A 15,754-nucleotide genomic window follows, 5' to 3' on the forward strand; every position below is an offset into this window, starting at 1 on the left:
AAAATGTTTGCTGGATGAGAATTGTCACTATTCCAAGTTAATTAGGTCATGTAAATTTCCCAGTAGAAATGAGGACCCTCAAGGACTCAGTGTGTATGAAGTTTGATGAAAATTCATGATGATTCCTTTGGGTGAAAAGAAACTGAACTCTACGTGCAGGCAATACTAACACATGCACTCCATTTCATACAGCGTTTATCTTCCTGCTTCTTCCAGATCTATAGCTTGCTGTGTTTTTGTCTGGTTCCCGATCAGATGCTGGAAATAATGTCTTACAAAACTAGTGCAAATATAGACAGAATACATTTGAAGTTCAAATCATAGTGTGACTTTAAACCTGGATTTATCAGATTTTTCTTTCTTTTATTTGTGGAATGTGAGCATCCCTGGATACTGTGAGCATTTATTGACTGCCCCAATTGCCCTTGAAGTGATGCTGAGCCGCCTTCCTGAACCGTTGCAGTCCACACGGCGTGCGAGCGCACATATTGTTGTACAGACGCAAGTGGAAATTACTGTCTAGTTGCCTGAATGGGTGCAGCTCCAACGATGCTCCCAAAGCTCAACAGCATCCAGGATAAAGTAGCCCGCTTGACTGGCACCACATCCACCATCTTCCACATTCAGTCTGCCAGGGACCCTGGTTCAGTTCCACCCTCAGGCGACTGCCTTTATGGAGTTTGCATGTTCTCCCTGTGCCTGTGTGGGTTTGCTCCAGTTTCCTCCCACAGACCAAAGATGCACAAGTAGGTGGATTAGCCGTGGGAAATGCCTGTAGTGCCCAGGATGTGCAGGCAAGGTGGGTTAGTCACGGAAATGCAAGTTTACGGGGATAGGGTGACAGAAGGCTATGGGGGCCAAATCAATGTGTATTCAAGACAGGGATAAGTTCTTGCCTAGGGAGGGGATCAAAAGTTATGGGGAGAAGGCAAGAGAATGGGATTGAGAAACATAAGAGCCATGATCGAATAATGGCGCAGACTCAGTGGGCTGAATGGCCTAATTCTTCTCTGTCTTATGATCAGTGTGTACCATCTACAAGATGCACTACAGTTATTCCCCAAGGCTTCTTCGACAACACCTTTCAAAATGACCTCCACCACCTTGAAAGACCAGGTGCAGCAGATATGCAGGAATACCACCCCCTGCAAGTTCTCCTCCGAGCCACTCATCATCCTGACTTGGAAATATATTGCCATTCCTTCAGTTTCGTTGGAATTCCCTCCCTAATGGCATTGTGGGTGCCCCCGCAGCTGATGGACAACACACCACCACCTTCTCCAGGGCAGTTAAGTATGGGCAGCAAATACTGGTCCAACCAGCAATGCACACATCCTACAAACAAATGAGGAAAGAAGTCCCAGAAACTGTTGAGTATGGTGTTTCCTGCTCTGGACAGTGTGTGATTTGGAGGTGAACTGAAAGATTGTGGTGTTCCTAAGTGCCTGCTGCACTTGTCCAACTAGGCCATGGAGTTCTAAGAGAACTGTCCTGAAAAGGGATCACTGGCCTCGCAATATTAACCCTGTTTCTCTCTGCACAGATGCTGCCAGACCTGGAGAGTTTCTTCAGGATTCCATGTTTGTTGCAGTAGAGTTGTGGGGTTTGGGACATGCCGACAGAGGAAGCTTGAGGATTGACAGTGAGAAAATAAGTGAAGGGAAATGTGTACCAGCAGGTAGTCAAAAATAAAATTTGGAGCAAAACCACTCAGCAAAACATAATGCCTTCGCCATCAACTAGTGAAAATACATAACTGTGATTTTCAGGATGAATAAAGCAATCATTTAATAAGTGTGATTATTTTTCTGTTCTTTGCTTAAATGTCGGATAATTTAAAATCTGTGTCGAATGCCTTGGGATCTTGGAACAAAGGGATATGTTCATTTATCCAATTGGTCTCCAGCAAGGCACATTTTTCATTGTCAAGCCTGGTTTTCAATGTGATCCTTAACCACACTCTCTGAAGCAGCGAATGTTAAATTGCATTTAGCGTTGCAAGCCTTTGTAAGATGAAGTGTTGAATTTTGGAAATTCAGAACAACTTTGGCACATTAATTGACTTGCTTTTGAGGTAATTTGTATTTTGATGTTTTCATTTTTTTTGGAAAAAGGCAGTGTGGACAGGGCCAGCATTTATTGTCCATCCCTAATTGCCCTTAAACTGAATGGCTCACTTGGCCATTTAAAACGGCAGTTAAGGGTCAGCCACAGTGCTGTGGGTCTGTAGTCAAAGGTAGGCCCAGACCAGGTAAGGGTGGTAGATCAGTGATAATGGGAACTGCAGATGCTGGAGAATCCAAGATAACAAAGTGTGGAGCTGGATGAACACAGGCCAAGCAGCATCTCAGGAGCACACAAGCTTGCTGCCTGGCCTGCTGTGTTCATCCAGCTTCACACTTTAAGGATGGTAGATCGCCTTCTCTGAAGTACATTAGTGAACCAGATTGTTGCGAGGGGGGGGAAAAAAAAATCATTGATAGTTAGAGATAATGGGAACTGCAGATGCTGGAGAATTCCATCACTGAGACTAGCTTTAGATGCAAGATTTATGAACTGAAATTAAATTTCATTAGCTTCTCTAAGCCATGTCTTAAAAGCAGTGAGCTAGGCCATGAGAATAAAATGTGAGGCTGGATGAACACAGCAGGCCAAGCAGCATCTCAGGAGCACAAAAGCTGACGTTTCGGATGAAGGGTCTAGGCCCGAAACATCAGCTTTTGTGCACCTGAGATGCTGCTTGGCCTGCTGTGTTCATCCAGCTTCACACTTTGTTATCTTGGAACTGCAGATGCTGGAGAATCCCATTATCACTAGGCCATGAGACTATTAGCTTAATTCTGTCGACACTATACCACCATGTCCATGTAAGTAGTGTCCTTGTGATTAACTTAGAGATTATTTAGAGAATCCTCATTGTTCATTTTTTAATGAGATGTGGATGTTGCCAGAACAATATTTGTTGCCCAGCCTTAGTTGCTGTTGAGAAAGTGGCAGTAAGCTGCTTTCTTGAACTGCTGACTCAGAGTCAGGAGGTGAGTTATTCTATGCAGGATTCCCAGCCTCTGACTTGCTGTTGTAGCCACTGTTTATGTTGTGAGCTGAGCTGAGTTGTTGGTCAGTGGTAACCCTGAGGACATTGACACTGGGGAATTCAGTGATGGAGGTGTTAAACATACAGGACTGATTTCCCTGCTGGTATGTTCAAATGTGAATTCATTCATTAAGGCTTGCAGTTTTACTACTGGTGTTAGGAGGCACACCGCACAGTGGGCCAAATGAAGCCCTTCAGTGGGTAATTAATGTTCAGCTAAAGCCTTCTTCTCACTGGTGCTGGTATTAAATTAGTGACAGAAGGCCTTTCTGATGCAGTGGGAGACCTGGCTTCAAGTCGCACTTGCTCCAGAGATGTGTAATAACATCTCTGAACAGGTTGATTTAGAAACTATTTTAAACGAGTGATGGGCAAGTCCCTAGCCAAACGGTGTTGGCCTGCACAGTTTGGCAATGGGTCTGTGTCAACCCCCATTGCCAGCTGTTCCCACCCCCTTGTCTCTCAATTGCAGCCCTCTCCTGCAATCAAAGTCTTCTTCCATCAGATCTGGCCTCCTCACTGCCTGGATCACACTCCTCCAAATGTACACCATTATCTGAGGGTTCAGTAGACTGAGACCTGTAATGAAAATTGGATTCACTCGGTACTCTTTGCAATAATGTGTGGGTTCATTTCAATATCAACTAGCCAACAGCAGTAATTATTGAGGAGCCAGGAACACTCATGAGAGAGATCTCTGAATTCAAACGTTGTCTTACTGAGAGCCTATCACGTACTACACTCTCCGACTTCTCTCCCCAATATCCTGGAGCTAGTCAATGATAGGAGTTTTGTTCTGTACTGCAGTTGTTTCTATCAGAAGTTGTCCAGCCCCTGTCCACAAGTTGTTCCAGTTTATACATGTTCTAGCTGCTCTCTCTGGGCTATTGCTAACCATTGTGGGGCAGGCACTGATTGGTGAGCATAGAGAGACTCTCAGCGGAGTGAGTGTGTGCACACAGTCAACATGGTGTGGGGCCCCGAGGAACATAGGCTGCATCAGAGGACCAAGAAAGCTGACGTTTTGCATTTACACCCTTCATCATGACTCTCATGATGCTGAGATAATGGGAACTGCAGATGCTGGAGAATCCAAGATAACAAAGTGTGAAGCTGGATGAACACAGGCCGAGCAGCATCTCAGGAGCACAAAAGCTGACGTTTCGAGAATCTCTGAAGGGTCTAGGCCCAAAACGTCATATTTTGTGCTCCTGAGATGCTGCTTGGCCTGCTGTGTCCATCCAGCTTCACACTTTATTATCTCACATGATGCTGTCTGTTGAATTCTTGATCGCAGCATGCAGAGTCATTTAAATTCGGCCTTCCTTCTGTTTATGGGTGTGTATACTCCTGATCAGGTGACTCCATGTTACTGACAGTTCAGCCCAGAGGCAGCGAGCTAGGGACAGTGGTGGGGGCAGGAAGAAACATGCATTCTGAAAGGGTCTGTTTGACAAACCTCTATTTTCCACCTTCCAGTACAGTGTACAGAAAATGCCCACAGGTCACGTAAGGTCATGATATTCAATCTGTTCTAAAAGAAATCTGAAAGATACACACAATACTAAAGAAACTAAGCAGGCCTGGCAGCATCTGTTCAGAGTGGAACAGAGTAAACATTTGTTTCTGGTCTGACTTTACTTCCAGTTAATCTGTTAACCGCACATGGTACTAATCTCACACCAGATATACATAGAAATTAAGAGCAGGAGTAGTTCATTCAGCCCTTCAAGCCTGCTCCATCATTCTATACAATCATGGTTCATCATCCAACTCAGTCCCCGGATTCAGTTTCTGCCCCTCCATACCCTTTCGCCCCTTCAGCTCTAAGAACTACATTTAAATAAGACTAGACAAGATGAAAATATTAGCAGAATCAGAAATGGCATCAGGTCTGGCAGCATCTGTGGAGAGAAAGCAGAGTTAACGTCCAGTGACCCTTCTTCAGAGCCTGTACTGATTTCTGGTTTTGTTTCTGATTTCCAGCATCCGTAGTTCTTTGGTTTTTTGAGGTGGAAATATCTTACTTTCTTGGACAGTACACATCAAGAAGGACTCGCATGTTTCATAGTAAACTTCTGCTTAGTATTTTCCAAAACACATTATTTCAGCACATGGGGACAGGGGAGGCAATGGCCTTGTGGTTTTATTGCTGGATTGTTAATCCAGAGAACCAGATAGTGTCTTGGGTTCCTGGGTTCAAATGGCAGATGGTGGAATTTTAATTCAGTTTGTTTTTTAAAAAACTGGAATTAAGAGTCTAATGATGACTGTGAATGGATTGTTGAAAAGTCCTTTAGGGAAGGAAACTGCCATCCTTATCTGGTCTGGCCTACGTGTGACTCCAGACCCACTGCAATGTGATCGACTCTTAACTGCCCAGTGATGCCCCAATCCTGTGAATAAATTTTAAAAAATGTTATTTTAATAATGTCAGTTGAGGCAGAGATTAACGCAGGGAGGTGATGTTGGAGCTGTACAGGACACTGGTTAGACCACACCTGGATTAACGTGTGCAGTTCTGGTGTCCATACTCCAGGAAGGTTAGGATTGCCCTGGAGGGGATGCAGGAGGAGATTTGCCAGGATGTTACCTGGGATGGAGCATTTCAGTGATGAAATATTAGCAGAATCAGTGATGAAGAGAGCCTGGATAAGCATGGATTGTTTTCTTTAGAGCAGGAAAGGTTGAGTGGGGTCCTGATTGAGGTGTACAATTCTTTCTATGATTTAATCTATTTTTCCTAATAGATCTGTTCAGAGATGTTTATTGCACACCTCTAGCACGTGGGACTTGAACCCAGGTCCTTCAGTCCATGGGTAGAGATGCTACCATTGCACCACAAGAGGACCCCTGCATGGGGCATGAAGATTGAGGAGTCTAAGATTGACAGGAAGCAGCTGTACCCCCTTAGCTGAAGCCTCATTTACAAGGAGGCATAACTTTAATGTGAAGGGCAGGAGCTTTAGAGGAGACTTAAAGAAAACCCTTTTCATCCAGAAGCTGGTGGGATGCTGGAATGCACCTTTGAAACATACATAAACGAGCATGTGAAATATCATAGTACCCAAGGGCTGGAAAGTGGGATTGGTGGGATCAGCACAGACCTGTTTGGCTGAAGGGCTGCTTTGTGCTCTCTGACAGTGGGGGACAGGTTTTAGCTGAAATCCCAAGTTGTGTGTGTTGATGATACCTTCCTGTTTACACATCCGGGAAAGGCTGTTTGTAGTTCCCATAGTTGACAGACATTTGTCTGTCTGACTCCAACACAGTGGGCTCAATGCCCACTGTAGGATTTAATGGGGAGCTTGTGTTTAGATATTTTTCAACGAGATTCTCAGAGTTGCTATCACACCCCACTATAGCTGGTAGGATTTGAACCCGGGTCTCCTGGTCCAGAGATAGGGATAATGTCACCAAACTGGTATTGATTTGTAAATCCTTACACCATGTATTCTGGAAGCTGGTGGCTCAGTGGGAAGAGATTTCTGATCAGCTGTGCAGTCGAAAGAAATCGGAGCCTCTGTCCTCACCATAGCATGCATGCGAAAAGTGTCTGTTGCCATAGCAACCTGGACTCGGTGAATGGTAAAACACTACATCACCCTAAATAAAATACAGAGGCACACTCTGATACTTGCGCACATTGAGCTACTGAGGGACTGGTTGAATTTTGTCGACCATGTTGTGGGGTGTTTATTTTTGTAACCATCAACCGCACAGGGAGCTCAGAGGGGCTGGATTTCCACCTCTCCTGTCTATCAGCAGTTGCTGCAGGTTTAAAAAAAAGGCAGAAGTCTTTTTTAAAACACACGAGCACGTCCTGTACAATCACATCTTCTCAGCCTTGTGTACGATGTTGAAGATCCTGACTTGATAATGGGTGAGAAGGCCCACGTGGAGTCCAGACGTTCCTGGAGAAGCTTATTATAAAGCAGGCTTCTTCACAAAAAGGGGTTGTGAATGAGATTCCCAGCCCAGTGAAACAGTTGAGGCTACCTCATTGAGTTTTTTTAAGGCAAAGATAGATTTTGGAACAGTAAAGGAATTAAGGATTATGGTCATTTGCCGGCTAAGTGGAGCTGAGTCCACTGAAAGATCAGCCATGATTTTATTGAATGGCCGAGGAGCCTTGATTGGGCCAGATGGCCTTCTGCTGTTTCACATGTTCTGAGGGTGGAGGGCACTTGTGCCAGTGATAGTGACACTACCTTTGGCCCAGGAGACGCTGGTTCAAGTTCTCTCTGCCCCAAGGCTGTGTTGCACCACGTCCATACAGGTTGCTTAAAAGTGTCAATCAAACAGTGTGCAGGGATATGACTCGAAATGGTTGTGAATATTAGTTCACCAAGGGGAGAGGAAAAAGAACTTAGTGTCAAGGGAGTAACAGAGTTACAAGCAAGACAGGATTAGGACAGATATGAGAAGGGGAAGGGGTATCAACACACTACAAAAGAACGAGGAGCCCTGAGTGAGAGAAGCAAGCAGAGGGTACAGCAATCCAGCCTATACTACTCCCCAGTGCAACTGAACCTTCCAGTGGGTGCATACTGACTCAGCCCCACTCCTTTCTGGTTCATGGCTTGGAATTATCATGGATTGACTTAAAGGAACGCTTTGGCTAGTTTCCCTGGTGGCCTGAAAACAAAGGTGACATTGAGAAATGTTAGATTGTCAAAAGACATCAAAACAACTAAAATCTGAGCAAAGCCCTTTTGGACTCTTGTAACACAGGCAGAGCTATGAAATGTTCCATTTGTAGAGGCCATCTATACATTATGCAGGTGAGCATTCGTAATTCAGATGTGGGTCTGAAGCTGAACTTTTCTCATTCTGTACCAGTGCCAGTTGAACTTGTATTAGTTCCAGGGATTGAGAGGCAGGAATGAAACTCCATTTTTAATAAGCTCTTTCATTACCAATAAAAAATAATTGATTTAAAGAAATCAATCATCCCTCAGCAAGACCGACCAACTCATTCTGTGTGATCTTTAAGCCCTAGAGAAAATGATTCTGTCTTTGGCACTCACTTCACTTTGTGGTTGGTTGATACAGGGAGTCTCCAGATTAAAATCCCTGATTTTGTTGGGAATGAAGTGAATACACAGATATACAATTAACACCTCTGTTTTAGTATTAGCTGGACAGTTAGATTTTTTAAAAATGAATTTTTAATTTCCATTTACATATCAGATATATAGCATAGAAACAGGCCATTCAGCCCAATCATTCTGTGCTGATGGTTATTCTTTATTCAAGCCCCCTCCCATCTTTTCTCAGCTGACCCCATTAGTATAAGCTTCTGCTTCTCTCTTCCTCCTGTGGCATTCTTTAACTTACCCTTTTAAATGCATCTGAATTATAACTGAATCTTAACCACTCGCTGCGGTAGTCTGAGGGAAGAGGTTTCTTTTGCATTTCTCAAGGCAAAGGATTGAGTGTGGTGCGCTACATCTGCAGATCACACCGAGGTAGAGAGAAGTGAGTTGTCAAGGGGACGTGGGGAATCTGCAAAGGGATGAAGACAGGCTAAGTGAAATGGGCAACAGTTTTGTGGATGGGGTATAATGTGGCTAAATGTGAACACGCCCATGTTGCTTCTCTATTCTTCCGGCCAACATGTTATTTTTGAAGTTTAGAGAGACTGCAGATCCCAGTTGTTCAGAGATTGGATGGCCAAGTGCTTTTTGTTAGAATCACTATAGAATCCCTGCAGTGTGGAACGGGCCATTCAGTCCCTCAAGTCTACACCAGCCCTCTGAAGAACATCCTACCCTGTCTCTCTCACCCTGCATTTCTCAAGGTTAGTTCACCTAGCCTGCACATCCCTGGACACTATGTGCAATTTAGCATGGCCAATCCACCCTAACCCACATATCTTTGGACTGTGGGAGTAAACCCACGCAGACACAAGGAGAATGTGCAAACCCCACACAGTCAATTGCCCAAGCGTGGCATCAAACCCAGGTGCCTGGTGTTGTGAGGCAACAGCACTCACCACTGTGCCATCCTTGTATGTGAATACTGGCAAGGCCACTATTTATTACCCATCCCTGATTTTCCCCCCTCAGCCATCTGAGGGCATTTAAGAATGAAGCACATTGCCATGGGTCTGGATTAACATGTGGCCAGGTTAAGGTGAGGAGGTAGATTTCCTTCCCTGAAAGGCATTCATGAACCAACATGTGACAGGGGTTATAAAATGTGAGGCTGGATGAACACAGCAGGCCAAGCAGCATCTCAGGAGCACCTGTGCTCCTGAGATGCTGCTTGGCCTGCTGTGTTCATCCAGCCTCACATTTTATTATCTTGGACTTCTCCAGCATCTGCAGTTCCCATTATCTCATGTGACAGGGGTTACAAGGTCACCATTAGACTAGGTTTTTTTCTAATTCCAGGTTTTATTTAATTTACCTTTCACCATCTACCACAGTGAGATTCAAACCCATGTTACCACAACATTAACCTAGTGCTCTAGATTACAGGTTCTGTGACATCATTACTGTGCCACCACCTTCCCTCAGTAAATCACAAAGTTCGTCTGCAGGTACCGCAAGTGATTAGGAAGGCACCTGGAATGAACTTGTTTATTGCGAGGGGAATGAAACGAAAAGTGGGGATGTTTGATCTCCACTAGACAGAGCTTTGCAGAGAACACATCTGCAAGACTCTGTACAGTTTTGGTCTCCTTAACTTTAAAAAAAGTCATTGCTTTTTTAAAAAAAGTTTGAGTTGCTTCACAAGTAGTTCTGGAATGAAGGGGTTATTTGATGAAGAAAGCAGTATGATCCATCACTGTTGGAGAAGAGAGGACTCTTAATGAAACATGGTGAAGGGACTGGGTAGGGTGTTTGCCTGGAGGATGTACACTTGTGGGATAGACTAAACCATGGGAGCACCATTTAAGAATAAAACTTCTCTCTTTTATACAGAAATGAGGAGAATATTTTCTCTGAAAGGATCTGTAGTGTGTGAAATTCCATCTCCACAAAGCAATGGTAGCTGATCTTTTAAACTTATTCAAGGGTGATTTTGTTAGATCTTCAGTAGACAACTGTGTCCAGGGTCATGAGGGCAGCCAATAAGACAGTGGAATTGAAGCCACAATCAGAACAACCATAATCCTGTTCAATGGTCAGACAGGCCTGAGGGGCTGAATGGCCTTCTCGTAAGTGCTGTTTTCCTTATTTGGTGTCTCAGTGATTCCCTTTATGCTGAGGGTCTCTGGTTCTGCTCTTCCTTTGAGGTGGAGGGATTCTCTCTGTGTCTGTTCTATCAAAACCTTTCAGAATTAGAAAGGTTCCTATTTGGTCACCCCCTGATAGGAGAAAGAGACTGACACTGTTCCTGATGCCAGTAAATGCCACATTCCTGAGATCATCCCTGTAAATCTCATCAGTACCTTTCCCAGTGCCTAAGTGTCCTTAGTATGGTCGAACCTAGATTCAGTTCAAGGTTGGCAAGATGTCACTCTTTTTTTTCAGTTCTGTCCTTATAGAAAGTCTTGTCTCTCTGTCAGGTTTGAGGGTGAAACTCCAACACCAACCCCCCAACCCAAAAAGAAAGCAGGACTGGAGAGCAGTGATCCAGGCTGGAGTTCCAATGAAGCACAGACGGTGTGCTGCTGTGGTCAAGGCCCCTTCACAGGGGAATGTGTTCGACTGAGGTCTTGGGAGGATGTAGAAGTTTTATCGTCATGTCAGCACAGCCAATTAACTTGTCATCATCACACTGTTGTTTTTGGGAGCTTGCTGTGCGCACACTGACTGCATTTTCTCAATAACATTGGACCGTTCAGAGTGCTTTGAGGCATTGGTAGTGAAAGGCATGAGATCAACATGCATCTTTCTCTCTCAAAGCAATCTGCCATCTCCTGATATCTTGTTCAAAGTGTGTTTCCCTGTTAGAATTTAAGGTTTTCCCTCCCACACAGTTTGCATTAGCAGCTGGTTTGGGAAGATGCTTGTTTATAGTTGACCAACAGCACCCTCTGTCAGAAAAACTCCTCTTTTAATTCAGCTTTGCACATCCTACATACACCAACTCCCTAAAGGAGGCCATTGGTCTGGGCTTGTACAGAATCTTATCCTGGATTGAGCAGCAAAGAGACCACTGTTGGCAGACTAGCCTACAGTCTCTCCTGCTTACATTCCGAAATAGTGAATCCTTTTCAGTGAGAGTGAAGGTGTTAATAGAGATGCTGTCCCTATTCTGTATAAGTCTGCGATGGACTCAATCAAAAGAACTCCCATTCCATTGAAGACGCAATGTCAGTATCTCAGTAACTCAATGAATTAAAGGTGAGGGTAGCAGACATTGCACAAACACTGATTAGAAATGAGGTTGGATGTGTCCCTGGAGAGGATTGGAATGATTGCATTCCTGTCAGACACCAGAATGATTTGCTTCTGTTTCTCTTCCAGCCTAAACTCTTGGCAAAGGAGCTGCTTGACCTGGTGGCATCTCACTTCAACCTGAAGGAAAAGGAATATTTTGGAATAGCATTCACAGATGAAACGTAAGTGCTGTATTTTACCCTTGCTATGCCTTTAAGATGCTGCTGTTCTCCCTGATGCACAAATAACAGGCAAACGAGATTGCTGAGGTGTCAATAATGAGAAGACTGTAAAGAGAGATCAATCCCAGGGGTGTCAGACACTTCTAAAATCAATCAATTTGCTCCACAATAAGACAGCACTTAAGATGTGATTAGCATCGCTGTAATGTGTGAGCATTCATTGGAGTATCATTGTAAATTGTGCATCTAATACTCATTCCTTTCCTGGTTTCAGAGGGAATTTATACCTTTGGCCTCAAGATTACACAGATCAAATATTAGTGAGCAAACACCAAGAAAAATTGAGCAGGATTCCGGTCTCTGGTGTTCCAAGTTGAGGCAATATCCCTGTTTAGATGTACCACCCAGAGCAAAGAAATTGCATACACATTGATGACTCTTTGCTAACAAGAGATAACATAATTTCAAAGCTTTGTCAGCTGTCCTTGTGGTATATGTTCGTTTCTGAAGTTAATGTTGGTCGGTTCTTTAGTATTTTTGCCATGATGTCAGGAATATGGAATATACCAAGGTTGTGTCGTAATCCTGGATTGAAGATGAAGGACTTCACTCATGACCAATCCAGCGATGATGTGTAGGTGCCAGTGTTGGACTGGGGTGGACAAGGTCAGAAACCACACGACACCAGGTTATAGTCCAACAGGCTTGTTTGAAATCACAAGCTTTCGGAGCCATGCTCCAAAACATGGTGCGCTTGTGTGTACTGGAACCTGCGCTTATTGATATAGAGGGTCTCATTTTTGCAGATCGTCCTGTCCTTAAGCTGTGTCTATTTCCACAACAAATAGGTAACATCCACTCTCTGGCTGACTTCTCGGGGCAACAGCCTGATTGTTCGGAATTAACCTACGTGGTTTAAATTTTGACACAAGCTGGCAATTAACTGTCTATTAGTATCAACAGGTGCGTTCTCCATGGCAACCCCTCTCTTAATCAGAGTCCACTTGCCAACCACTCAGCGCTTCCTTTTCATACCGTGTCACATGTTGTTCACCTCTAATGGGCTATTTCTAGCATTTGTCCTGACAAGTGCAAGGTGAAAAGCTTTGACAAAATGTATCTTTTCACAGATTTGCGAAGGATAGATTGTACAGCGCAGAACAGGGCCATTTTCCCCATCTAGTCTGCTCCATTTCTTCTGAAAACCAGTCCAGTCACTTGCTGTTCTCTGCTCTTTGCCCACATCTCTGTATCTCTTTCTCAATCAAATAATTATCCAATTCCTTTTTGAAAGCTGTTACTGAATTTATCCTTCGACTTATCAGCTGCGTATTGGAAATCTGAATCGCTCCTTCTGAATAAAAATGCATTTACTTCAAAACTCGCTATTTACCTCATGTCAACTCTGGCCATTTTGCCAAGTAGCTTCCAGTGAAGCACAGTTCAGCTGATGTTATAGTGCCTCATTGCTTTGCAGGATTTGTACCTTCCAGGGATTTTGTATCTTTAATCTCCTCTACTCTTTGTGAATCGATTTATTATTAAGAATCTTGCATGGTGTGTGCCCTCTCATAAATCTTGCTTCCTGTCATCGCCTATTTTAATGCCACATTAATGCCAACACTCCACAACACATGATGCAAACACACGTATCTCCCTTTCCATTTTGCTCTCGTTCAGCCAGATGATAGCTTGTGGGTGAAACTCCGACCCAGTGGCCGTTCAGTTTCAAAAAATACGCAGAAGTAAAACTCACTTCACTCCATTTATGACACAGTTGTCCCTTATCTCAAGGAACGCAATCAAAACGCATTTTACAAATCCCTATGTCAACTCTATTTCCCTTACTAACTCAGCAATAATCAAGGAGCAAACCTTTTAAGAAGAATTCTACGGAAATTATATTTTGAGGAGATATTTTACAAATTAGACCCGTTTTCTCTATAATTTAGGATGTTAAGGGGTGCTTTGATTGAAGCCTTCAAGACATTAACAGGAAAAGACAGCATGGACTGAAATAAACTGAGTCCACTGGCTGCAGATTCTAGGGTGGCACGATGGCTCAGTGGTTAGCAATGCTGCCTCAGTGCCAGGGGCACAGGTTCAATTCTACTTTTCGTGTGGAGTTCACACATTCTCCCTGTCTGTGTGGGCTTCTGCCAGATGCTCTAGTTTATACTCACAGTCCAAAGATATACAGGTTAGGTGGATTGGCCATGCTAAATTTCCTCGTAATGTGCAAACTAGGTGGATTAGTCATGGGAAATGCAAGGTCATGGGATGGGGCGGGGAAGATGCGGGTGCACCTAGGTGGGATGATCTGCAGGGTTGATGTGGTTGTGATGGGCCGAATGGCCTGCTCTTACACTGTAACAATTCTGTGATTCTAGAGCTAGGGACATAGCCTGAGAATTTGGGCCACACTGTTCCTGACTGATGTTAGGAAGCACTTCCACACACAAAATGTAGTACTGTAGTAGCGGTATGGAACTCTTCCACAAACAAAACTGGATATTGAATCAGTTATTAATTTTAAATGAAAGAGTTTTGAGAATATGTATAAGGGATATGGGCCAAAGGCAGGTAATAATGGAGTTAGGCCACAGATCAGCCACAGTCTCGCTGAATGGCAGAACAGATTGGAAGGTTTGAATGGACTGTTCCTTTTCCTATATTCCTGGGAGTATTTTCCTTCATCCCACAGGGTGGTGAGGGTGAGGAGTTCACTGCCTGACAGGGTAGTACAGGCAGAAGCACTCATCACATTTGAAAAGTGCTTGGACACACCCTTGACAAATCATAACCAAGACTTCCAAGACTTGGAAGATGGGATTGGGTGAGAGAGATCTTTTTAGACCAGCACAGACACGATGGTCCAAATGGCCTCCTTCAGTGTGGTAAATCTTTCCACCTTGCTGCTGAACCTGTGCCCCTGGCACTGAGGCAGCATTGCTAACCACTGAGCCATCATGTCACCCTAGAATCTGCAGCCAGTGGAAGCAGTTTATCTCCATCTCTTCCGTACCTGCACTGGCTCTAAACCCCACCTCTTCCTCCGTTACATCGATGTCTGTATCGGCACCGCCTTGTCCTCCCCACGAGGAGCTCGACTAGTTCATCCACTTCACTAACAGCTTCCACCCCAACCTCAAGTTCACCTGGACTATCTCTAACACCTCCCTCACCTTTCTGGAGCCCTCTGTCTGCATCTCAGGCAGCCACCTAGAAACCGATTTCCATTTCAAGCCCACCATCTCCCACAGCTACCTAGAATACACCTCCTCCCACCCACCTTCGTGCAAAAATGCTATCCCCTATTCCAAATCCTTTGCCGCCGCTGCATCTGCTCCCAGGATGAGGCATTCCACTCCCGTACATCTCAGATGTCCTCGTTTTTCAAGGGTCGCCACTCTTCTCCCCACCCTCCCCCAGTGGTCAAGAACGCCCTCAACCGTGTTTCCCGCAACGCATCCCTCACACCCCGCCCCCGCAATAGCCACCAAAAGAGAATCCCCCTCGTCTTCACATACCATCCCACCAACCTCCAGATCCAACGCATCATCCTCTGACACTTCTGCCATCTGCAATCTGACCCCACCACCCAAGACATTTTTCCCTCCACGCCCTTGTCTGCTTTCCGGAGGAATCACTCTCTCCGCGACTCCCTTGTTCGCTCCACACTGCCCTCCAACCCCACCACACGCGGCACCTTGCCCTGCAACCACAGGAAGTGCTACACCTGCCCCCACACCTCCTCCCTCACCCCTATCCCAGGCCCCAAGATGACTTGCCACAGCAAGCAGAGGTTCACCTGCACATCTGCCAATGTGGTATACTGTATCCACTGTACCCGGTGTGGCTTCCTCTACATTGGGGAAATCAAAGCAGAGGCTTGGGGACCGCTTTGCAGAACACCTCCGCTTGGTTCGCAATAAACAACTGCACCTCCCAGTTGCGAAACATTTCAACTCCTCCTCCCATTCCTCAGACAACATGTCCATCATGGGCCTCCTGCAGTGCCACAATGATGCCACCCGAAGGTTGCAGGAACAGCAACTCATATTCCGCTTGGGAACCCTGCAGCCCAATGGTATCAATGTGGACTTCACCAGCTTCAAAATCTCCCCTTCCCCCACCGCATC

The 15,754-nt window shown here is 44.8% G+C and overlaps 1 protein-coding gene across 10 annotated transcripts in view; it reads left to right on the plus strand.

Annotated features, from left to right (window-relative positions):
* The window catches only part of frmd4a (FERM domain containing 4A), a 702,228-nt gene that overhangs the window by 459,208 nt on the left and 227,266 nt on the right, over positions 1-15,754 (plus strand). For all 10 annotated transcript variants that reach the window (XM_048553974.1, XM_048553978.1, XM_048553975.2 and 7 more), the window contains one exon: positions 11,518-11,612. In XM_048553974.1, the coding sequence (XP_048409931.1) occupies positions 11,518-11,612 (95 nt within the window). The remainder of the gene's footprint in view (positions 1-11,517; positions 11,613-15,754) is intronic.

The sequence above is a fragment of the Stegostoma tigrinum genome, chromosome 25 (genome assembly GCF_030684315.1).
Source record: "Stegostoma tigrinum isolate sSteTig4 chromosome 25, sSteTig4.hap1, whole genome shotgun sequence".
NCBI lineage: Eukaryota > Metazoa > Chordata > Chondrichthyes > Orectolobiformes > Stegostomatidae > Stegostoma > Stegostoma tigrinum.